The 11,545-nt window shown below is 23.5% G+C and overlaps 1 protein-coding gene across 1 annotated transcript; it reads left to right on the forward strand.

Annotated features, from left to right (window-relative positions):
* The first annotated feature begins 2,278 nt into the window (after positions 1-2,278).
* On the forward strand, positions 2,279-11,528 carry LOC126858416 (glutamyl aminopeptidase-like). Its single transcript, XM_050608705.1, has 12 exons — positions 2,279-2,354; positions 3,593-4,045; positions 4,932-5,405; positions 6,149-6,332; positions 7,141-7,282; positions 7,734-7,815; positions 8,418-8,785; positions 8,969-9,249; positions 9,581-9,765; positions 9,930-10,304; positions 10,386-10,455; positions 10,916-11,528. Exons 2-12 carry the CDS (start codon positions 3,600-3,602, stop codon positions 11,048-11,050), a joined length of 2,742 nt encoding a protein of 913 aa, XP_050464662.1. The 5' UTR covers positions 2,279-2,354; positions 3,593-3,599; the 3' UTR covers positions 11,051-11,528.
* Positions 11,529-11,545: the final 17 nt, after the last annotated feature.

The following is an 11,545-nucleotide window of genomic DNA, read 5'->3' on the forward strand; positions in this document are numbered from 1 at the left end:
TCGAAAACTTAACGTATCATAATTGATACTATAAACACGATAATAAGATAATAAGACAGTGACGCGAGGTTAGGATATCTGTCATATATGCAATAGGCAATGTAGAAAATTGCCTTGTTAGAATATCTTATTTATATATAAGTTTTGTATATATTTGTATTTTACAAATATGATATACTATCCATAAAAAAATTAATAATTCTACTATATTTTTTCGCATGTAAAATCTCACCATGCCGTGATGTACATGAGATTTTAAATAAAAAAATTATAATTTTAATTTTTTTCTTTAATAACGATAAATTAATAAATTACAATTTTTCCAAATTTTTTATTATTAAACTTTTGAATAATAATATTAATTATACGAGTTATTTTAAATCATACGAAAATATTGTATATAATATTATATATAGGAATAAAAATAATGTTATAAAGAATAAAAAGAATAATAAATAAAGAATATCACATTCTTTTATCTGAAATTGATTCTCTATTATGCACTGGTTCTTATAAATTACTTTATAGTAAAAAAATAATAGTAATACATCTATTGTATATTACAGGGACATAAAATACGAGAAGGCATCGATAAAATACATAGTATTCAAAAGGGTTTTATCGAGACAGTTCCAATACTATACAAAATATAAAAAAAATTAGCGGGACGTTCCCCCAAGAGCAAAAAGTCTTGTTAATATACATTTCGCTTAAAAAATGGTACCGCTAAACTACAAATCACAAACATATATATGTATAATAGATATTATTGCATGCGGATTGCATTATAAGCAATATTTCTTGGCAAATTTTTTCGCAGATTTTGCGCTGAGATTGTAAGTTCAAAGCAATAAATATTGTAGATGAATAAAATGCGTTGTACTTCTAAATATTAAGAATAATTTTCTTACTTTAATTGCATATTTGAATGCAATTTTTACGTAATTATCGATCTCCTCAGTTTCGGAAAATGATTAATCTACGTAATGATCTTTATAATCATTATATTGTACAAAATTTTCTAAATTCCACAAGGGACCGTTTACCCGTTTTATCAATTCAGTACAATATCACTTGGCAATGTGTCTCTATTATTTCTAAATTTCTCACTATAATAAGATTTGTTGTAAAAGTTCTATATTTCAATAGAAAATAGTATAGTATCCTATATAATATTTCCTATATAATATTTAATCATAATAGTTTTTTTTAATAATAGGATGCAAATATAGTTCACAAATCATATATATATATATATATATATATATATATATATATATATATGCAATATTAATAATAATACTTAAAAAAATCTGCCTTTGTCATTTTATATATCATAAAACTAAAAAATGTCCAAAGATATAGAAGCACATCATTCAATATATTGATTTGATGTGTATTTAAAAATAAACTTAGTACAAACTTAGTGCAAAACAACTTAGTGCAAAATTGGATAGGCAGATACAAATTTGTATAAAGAAAATGCATGCAATATTTTAATTATATTATTTTGAAAAAGAACATTAAAAATTGTATTAAATGAAATGCATACAGACAGATGTTATGAAAATATTTCTTTTTAATCATACTCTTTCTACATAAATAATTAATGATATAGCAATATCTTACAAAATTTGAAATCTCATGAGAAAGTCTTTATTAAGAATGCATGATGTGTATATCATACATATATTTATATATAATTTATTAAATTAATTTATTAAATTAAATGCATTTCTTTCATCTATTTTTTTTTCTAAACTTCGTTTAACAAAAAATTATTTTTAATTCATTATTTGAAAACTCTATACACATCTTGCTATTTCTATGGAAAAAAAATCATTTCCAAGTTAAAAAATATGTAAAACATTTTTAATTTTTCTTTGATATTTTGTATTAATTTTACATAAGCAATCCAATAAAGTGCGAAAGAAATGCTTATAAAAAAAGCTAAGAATATAAAATATAATCTTATAATTTTATTTATGTGCATACATAAGCTTCTCGAGAAAAATTTTAAAATAATACATACTATTCACAATTGTTGCGATTATTTATTTCATAATAAGATATTTTTTAACCTTGCAAGTTGTTTACATGAGACTACGTATAATAATATTAAATATTGTCCTTTAAACATCTTTAAAATCTTTTAAACTTTGTGGCCTTTTTCTGTTTGGATTGTTAGTCTTTGTTGATCTTTTAAAGAAATAAGATCGTCATTATATATATATATATATATATATATATATATATTATTCAGGTATTAACGGTTTGTGGCAACAATAAATTAATTGCAACGCGTCAATTCTTACAAAAAAACATCTTAATAAGTGCACAGTTTTATTATATAAGTAAGTCATCCTAATATTAGAATATATATATCTTTTTTTAAAAATTCAACATGTTGAACATATTTGAAATAATATCAAAGTACAAGCATGACGAGCGTGATTTTATTTTTTCAACATTTTTTTTTCGAAATCATTTCTCATTATTAGTATCATTAATCTATGATCTCAATCAATATTATTAATGTGATGATCTCAATCTATTTTAATATAGACGATTTCCAGTATATATATCATACAATATCATATAGAGATTATTCTAAACCGAGAAATTTTAAATTCGAGCAAAGACAGTTTTTATATATAAAGTTTAAATAATAAATATGTAATTTATACACTATAAGTATTATATATTGTGTTATATATGTATATATAAAAATATTTAGTAACATCAATACATTTTATTTTATACTTTTCTTGTATGTAATAAATATATATGATAAAAAAACTTTTCTGAGATTAGGTCAAACTAGATATAATAACAACAAATAAACAATGAATTTTAATTTTTCTTGTTAAAGAAGATATATGTTATAATAAATATAAACGAAATAAAACAAACTTAATTTGATTAAATATATTAACATGTTTATGTACAATAAATATATATTTAGAAATATTTAAATAAGATAAAAATGAAGATTTCTTTAATGACGGCCATGATTTGAATGCATAAATTTAATACAGAATAAATAAATAAAATTATATCAATTATAAAAATCAAAAATCAAAGAGCACAATAAATCAAAAAATACACAACGTGTGATTTTCAAAGCACATTAATAATGTAACAAACTTGTTAGCAATTGTTAGGAATTAATTAAGATAATTCTTTTCTCCCTATGTTTTCTTAAGCAAAAACCTTCCCAGCAAAAACGTTTTATTCTTAATATGCTGTTATTGATAATTTATTGTTAATTTATATTTTTAATTTACATTTAAACATCTTAAAACTTTTCAACTATTTTCAACTACGATAAAATCACTTTGATCAAAAAATTGCGAAAAATAATTGTCATTTAAATTAAAAGTTTGATAAGATAACTTTTGACTAAGATGCTATTTTTTCTAATATGAATTTTTGTATCAGAAAAATTTATCATAAGAAAAATTTGGAATGCTAAATTGTTTTCTTTTTTTACGCAATAGGAAGAGTTTTTTATTATATTATTTTTTTAATATTTTTTTTTATTATATTATTTTTTTATTTATATCTTTTTTAATAATTTCTTTACTGATAGAATTGAAATGGCACGCCTAGTACTGTTATTAAATGGTATTCTAACATTCATCGTCGCGACAGCTTATTCTCCCGACGAAGATGCATTGAAATCATTAAACAACATAATGCCGGAACATTATAACATCAAGCTTATATTAAATGTTCATGAAAATACTTTCATCAGCGAATGCGAGATTAACATCACAATTCTTGAAGCGACGCACAAAATAAGCATGTTTTCAGAAAAAATAATCATAAAGCAATCAAAATTAATAGTTCCACTGTCTAATCAAAATACAATTGTGATTTATAATATAATCGGACATTTGTATGATAAGGATAGGAATATGCTCAACATTTATTTTAATGAAGAATTATCACCAGGACATTACATTCTGAATATAAGATATACTAGTTCTATGTTTGATGGAGGCTTTCAGCGAATTATCTACTTTAGCGAAGAGGAAATAATGTAACTATTAAAATATACAAATTATTAAATATATATTATTATAATATATAAACATCATTCATTATTAATTTTTTCTAACCATTATGCTATGAAATATGTATATAGAATTTTAATTACGTATATATAAGGGAAAGTAGGATAAAATCGGATATTTTGAATTCTTCAAAAAATTTGATTCTCCTTGATAACCAAATATTTTTTTCTAACAACTAGCTTTATTTTCTTGTATTTTAAGGTCCACTAAAGATTATTAACGGTCAGCAGAATTTTTTTTATCCTCTGATTTTTTATAGGAAAACAAATAAAAAAAAAATAATTATCCTATATAAGATTTTTGATAAAATATTTAAACATATATTATTTAAATATATACATACTCTTATTTTCATATATAATTTTTCAAAATACAAATATAATTATATATTTGTTTCTATCCTGTTTCTATCTTATTTTTTTTCTTTCTTATTATTTTATATATTTTCATAATCTTATTATTCATATTATTTTATATTACTTTTATTATAAAATTTAAATGTAAAAGAAACTTGAAGATATTAATGACAATTTTGAATATTAAAAAATGCTTTTTACCTGTTGGATATTTTAAATTTCTTTAATATTACATTTTTTTAATATTATTTCTATAACTTTCTGTTAGTTATATAAATTGCAAAAATATAATTGTACAGTATATAAAAATGTAATTAAAATATATAAAATAATAATACGGTAAAAAAATATAAGCTTTTTTTTATTATTTTACGCGGAATTGCATATTTGTATAAATATATTATTCAGTTTCTGCATTTTTTATTTTTATACTAATAATCATTAAATTTTTTTTATTATTTTTTGTTATTTAATGCACATTGTTTAAATGCCATAGATGGTTGTCTGCAACATTTTTCCAGCCAATATGGGCTCGACGATTGTTTCCGTGTTGGGACTCGTCAAAGACTACCTTCAGTATTTCTATACAACATTCTGAAAGTTTTAAGGTTTTATCAAACATGCCGATACGAGCAATATCCATTCCCAGGATTAACCAGAATTTGAATGAAGATATCATGCAATGGACATATTTCAATAGCACTCCTGCATTGTCTCCTTCTCTTATATCAATTGTTGTAACTAATTTTGTTCGCAATTTTATTCATGAAGACGATATTGCTAGCATATGCTACAACAAACGATCAATAAGTTCTTTGCAATTTGCACAGACGATTATTAAAAATATCACGTTATACTTGGAACAAAAATGGAAGCGTTTGCAACAATTTCCAAAAGTAGATTATATTATAATTCCGAAATTTGAAGAGCGAAACAGTAGCATGGTGAATTTGGGAATTATTCTTTATAAGTAAGTACATGTTAAAAAAGAATACTAGTTCATTGAAATAAAAAATATAATGTTTGATATTAAAAATTTCAGTAGTTATGCATATTTTTACATGTCTAAATTGATAGTTTGATTAAAAATATAATCTGTACAAATATAATACAATTTAAAAGATAAAGTTTATTTTTGATGTTTAGAATTTAAAAGCATGCATATTTTTATAATTTTGATATTATAAACTGACAATAACAATGATGAATGCGGCTTCGTCTGATAATGTATATAATAAACAAGTGTTTATACGACCAAACTGGCAATTTATTGTTTGATTATTATATCACGACGTTTCGACCATATGGTTTTGGTCCTTATCAAGTGAAAGTTATAATTAAAAAGTAGAAAGAGAAAAATCGAAATGTCAAACTGACATTGTGTCAACCACTATGTTTGGAATACTGAGATCAACTGTGGTCGAAACGTCGTGATATAATAATCAAACAATAAATTGCCAGTTTGGTCGTATAAACACTTGTTTATTAATTTATTTACTGGCGACATTTTTAAAATTAAACATAATGTATATAATGATTTGCGAACATATATTCTGTTTAATACGCGAATTAATTTTGAGCTATTTAAAATACAATGAATGTATTATTATATATTAAACTTTTTTTCTGTGTGAGGACATGTTGTATGTACATATGTTTGTATAAAAATTTTTATACATAATTACAAAAATTATTTTTTATAAATGATTTTAGTGAAGCAGATGTTGCGTACAATGAGGAAAGCAACTCTATTGGGTGCAAATATAATGTGATGCACGTAATAGGATATGCAATAATACGAGAACGGTTTAAGAGTGTAGGCAATCCATTTTGGTGGCCTAACTCATGGTTGAGTAAAGGTTTTACTATGTTCTTTACAACGCATACTCTCAATCAGGTTATTTTATTTATTTATTTCTTTTTTTTTACATAAAAACGAGTCAGAAAAACGCGTGCATATGTGTATATATATATATATATATATATATATATATATATATATATATATACAGGGTGTCCGACAATTCGCGATACACCCTTTAAGGAAAGATAGAGAGTATTATTTTGAACAGAAAAGTCCTGTACTATTTTTTTCTATAACGCTTAATAAAAGAGTTATTACTGAGTGAAGTCTGGCCTATCATCGCCAATCTTTAGCTGGACGCACGGCAGTGAGCTGCGCGCTTGGTAGTGTGCGTGAGCGCTCAGATATTTATGATGGCTCACCGACGTGCGCTCGGCTGAAGATCGGCCAGACTTCACTCAGTAATAACTCTTTTATTAAGCGTTATAGAAAAAATGGTACAGGATTTTTCTGTTCAAAATAACACTCTCTATTTTTCCTTAAAGGGTGTATCGCGAATTGTCGGACACCCTGTATATATATATATATATATATATATATATATATATATATATACATATAAACATATATATTTAAATAAAAATAATTTTTAAAAAATCTGTATGTGACAATACATTTTAAATGATTTTGAAGATGTTTAACGTTTAATCTGAATAAATTACATGTTATTTAAAAAAAAAAACATTTTATTTTTAAACTATATTATATGAAACTATATTACATGAAAAAAAATAAAGAATAAAGATTCATTTAACAATATAATAATAATGCTTTGTTGATACAACTGCACTTTTCTTCTAATCGAATATTTATACTATCATAATGAAACTTTCTTCTCTAGAGTTTGCCAAATTCTCGCATACTAGATTTATACGTAGTCCAATTTCACCATGAATCCCTTCATTTTGATATTGATAATAGGATGTTGCCTCTTATTTCTCAAGGCAAAACCGTCTCGGTTGAAATGATTAATTACGTCAAAGGTATGATTTATTGAACATGATTATACAATCATTTAAAAATTTCTAAAATAATAAAAAATAATAAAAAAATAATAAAGATTTCTAAAATAATAAAAAAATAGAAAACGTTCAAAATAAAAAATTTATCTTATATTTATTAATACATACACACACACACACACGCACACACGCACACACGCACGCGCACGCACACACGCGCTCACACACACACACACACACACACACACACACACACACACACACACATCTAATATATATATATATATATATATATATATATATATATATATATATATATATAAACATACATATTTATATACCTATACATACACATAAATATTGAAATTAAAATTAAAATTAAAATTTTTTAGTAAACTTTATTTAAAAAATATTGTGATAAATTTATTCTGGATATATTTATTTGTATCTTTTATAATATAAATTGTTACAGCATCCGTTATACTTCGCATGTTGCAACATGCATTTGGCATAGATACATTTTGGCGAGGTATCCATTCATATTTATATAGGAAGTGAGTCAAATATAATAATATAATATAATTCTACATACTCTCTTAGATGTACTCTCTTACAAATAAAAAATATAATAATTAAATGTTTTATAAAATGTTTCTTGTAGCTTTCTTATCTTTTTTCATTTTTGCTTTATTTTTCAATTTTTTGTTCGAAGGCTTTTTTTATAACTTCTATTTTTCTGCATTTATTAATTTTTTTTTTTTATTATTTTGATTTCTATCAAAATTCTTTTGCGGAATCACTTTCGTTTTTAATTATTGCTCTTATTAAAAGTCAGATTTTTTATATTTATCTTTGTTTATTTATGTTTATTTTTATTTGTGCTTATTTCATTTATTTATATTTTTATTTTGTCACGTTCAATATTTGCTTAAATATTTTTATTTTTATTTTTATTATTATTTTTATTTTTTTTTAATGTCTCATTTCTTTTCAATATTTTTAAATATATTTGGAAATATATTTGTTTTCCATTCTTTTTTCGATATATACTTAAAAGAAAAAAAGATGCCTAATAATTTTTTATTTTTTGATGCTATCCTTTATGTTAATAATTAATTATCAACAATGTTAAATTTTCTAAATTTTATGTGCTTAGGAAGTATCATTTCGATAATTTCTGGGAAGCTCTAAAAAATGTTTATGATGAAATACATCCAAGATCATGTGATATAAAAGATATGTTGTATTATTGGTCAAAGCAAAAGGGATATCCTGTGTTGAATATATTACATCATGATTCAGGCAGCATAAATATATCAATAGAAAATCTTGATGGACCAAATGAAAATCGGTGGTTTCCTGTCAGCTATACCACAGAGACAGATTCAAATTTTAATATTCCTGCGCCACTTCTTTGGTTGCAACCGCCAAAGAAACCGTTTAAATATCCATATAATCACTATTCTATATTGTCCTTGCCATACAGAGAGGATGGCTGGATTATATTTAACATACAGCAAACTGGTAAATCTTGATAAACAAATTTTATGGATAAGCAGAATTAAACTCTTAATGAAAATCTTGAATATTTACAATAATTTTAATATTGTCAAAGACATTTAATGGATCTTTTAAATTTATACAGCACTTTTCTTTTGCAACTTGATTCTCTAATTTATTAATACATATAATTTATTTATTACACAGGATATTATCGTATCAACTACGAAGATGAAAATTGGAAAAAAATTACTGTATATCTGAACAGTGAGAATTATCGAAAAATACATGTTTTGAATCGTGCTCAAATCATCGACGACGCATTTCATTTTTTGCTATTGAATAAATTAAAAGCTAAAATATTCTGGAAACTTGCAAAATATCTATCGCGAGAGACAGATTACATAGCATGGTATCCTATGTTTAAAGCCATTCAATACATGTCAAATTGCTTTTCATTTCTAAGAGAAGGAGAATATTATATTAAAGTAAATAATAATAGATTTTGTATATAAATAAAAATATTTTATATATTACATTATTACATATAAAATGTTAGCTTCTTATAAACAAGTAGATAATTTTCTAAAAAATTGAAATATATATAGCTAAAAAAGTGTTATTAGTATTATTAGTATATTTTAATCTTAATTAGATTAAAAATAAAAATTTTTGATCTCAATGAAAAATGTTGAAATGTTTGATCTAAATAAAATAGCAAAAACTATATTTTTTTATTATATTTTAAATATTAAACATTTAAATATATTGATGTAATATGCAAATCAATTACAATTTTTTGTATTTAATGGCTTTTAGGTAGAATTGAATAAAATGCTGAGTGGACTCCTTCAAATTATAAAATACGAAGAAAAACCGGCGGATGATGATTTTACTAAAGCTTTAAGGCAAGAAGCTGTGCAATGGACATGCTTACTGAAACTGTCTAATTGCCTAAAAATGGCCAACGATCAATTAAAACAACATCTCGAAATCTCCACAAAGTATACTTTCTTTATATAATTACGATTATATCATGTTTATAATTATAATTTTTTATATTTTGCATGATAATCAAAAAAATGTATGATACATAAGTTATTCGATTAAGATACAAAACTAATAAATTTATAAACTTCTATAATAAATTATTTTTCCAATATCGTAGACTTTCGCCGTGGTGGAAGAAATGGACTTATTGTTATGGTTTGCAGACAGCAGACAATATTACTTGGCACCAAATGTTGAATAAAATAAAAGGAAATAATGCAAAAATTATGTATTTTCTAACTTGCCCAAATCATCTAGTTGAGATAAACAATTATATATTAACATCTTATACAAAAGATGATGCCGTTGAGCTTGATTATAAGTTTCCACAATACAATGTATTTGATAATAAATCATCTATATCTTTCGAAGCATATAATCGTACAATAATTCAATATGCATTAAGACATTTTGTTTTTACTATTGCGAATAGTACAGAGCAGCTTCAAACATTCAGGAATTTATTATATGATTTTGAAGATATAATGCCCAAGTATAATATGTTTCTTCATAAAATATGCTGTAATATCATATACATAGAAATCTAATATATATATTACTGTTTTATTTTTAGTCAAGTCACAATGCCAGCAGCATTAATCATTCTTATTAATAATATATATTCTAAGCAAAAACTTGATATGGTAAGTATCACGAATTATATGCTTACTTATTATCAGTTATTCAATTTCTGATATATACATATATATGTGTGTGTAATACATATTACGTTTTGATAATTATTTTTATTAAAATGAGAAATTATGTTTTAAATTTTCATAGTGCGAGACTAAATAATTTATTGACAAATATCACAATATAATTTATTTTAGATAAAATTCATAAATAATATTATGAGAAAAAAAAACATTATACACACTAAACATTATATACACTAATAAGCATTAATTATCCTGGAAGAGTGATTGCATAAGATACAGATTTTATAAATAGAAATACCTTATATTTTCTTATTATTAAATTTATTTAATTATATGACATATATTTACTATTGTATCTTGTCTTAATTACGCTAGAAATAATGTCGCGTTAGATTCTTATAGTCAGAGAATAAATTACTAAATGCTGAAAATTTTGTTTTAGGTACTCAGTTTTTTCCAAAACTTCAAGAAATATCAAATTTATAATATATACGATAAGATAAAAAAACGTGAGGATCAACTTAAAAATCGTGAATTATTGCTTCAAATCGTATCTAAGAAACGTATATTCGTATAATCGATAATATAATTACAATTAATAATACTTCCATATATTTTATATCTCTCATTGTTAAAATATAAATATGAAACAAGCAAATTACTGCGATTAGTTTATTGTTTCGCTTATTTCGATATTTCGTATATTACTGTATACTGCGTATATGTGATACTGTATATGTTGATAGATTTTAAAATTAATGATTAATTGCGAAACGTATTATTGATCGGTAATATTCAAGATCGGTAATATTCAAGAGAGAAAAAAAGAGAGAGGGAGAATAATTCTATATATTCTTCGCGACTATTATTGTCTGAAAGTAAATTTTGTCAATAAAAATTTATCACGAGTATCTCTTATAAAGCTGTTTCGGTAACATTGCATATATATATATTAGATATTATTACATGCGAATTGCATTATATTTTGGTAAATTTTTTTGCGAATTCCGTGCTGAAATTGTAAATTCAAAGCAATAAATATTGTAGATGAATAAAATGCGTATTGTAAATA

This window comes from Cataglyphis hispanica, chromosome 25 (genome assembly GCF_021464435.1).
Source record: "Cataglyphis hispanica isolate Lineage 1 chromosome 25, ULB_Chis1_1.0, whole genome shotgun sequence".
NCBI classification, from domain to species: Eukaryota; Metazoa; Arthropoda; class Insecta; order Hymenoptera; family Formicidae; genus Cataglyphis; species Cataglyphis hispanica.

Excerpts from the sequence above, each read along its gene's own strand:
- LOC126858416 (XM_050608705.1), top strand. The coding sequence starts at position 3,600 with ATGGCACGCCTAGTACTGTTATTAAATGGTATTCTAACATTCATCGTC. Across the intron at positions 7,816-8,417 it reads CATTCATATTTATATAGGAA|GAAGTATCATTTCGATAATT; the intron begins GTGAGTCAAATA and ends TTATGTGCTTAG. Across the intron at positions 8,786-8,968 it reads ATTTAACATACAGCAAACTG|GATATTATCGTATCAACTAC; the intron begins GTAAATCTTGAT and ends TTTATTACACAG.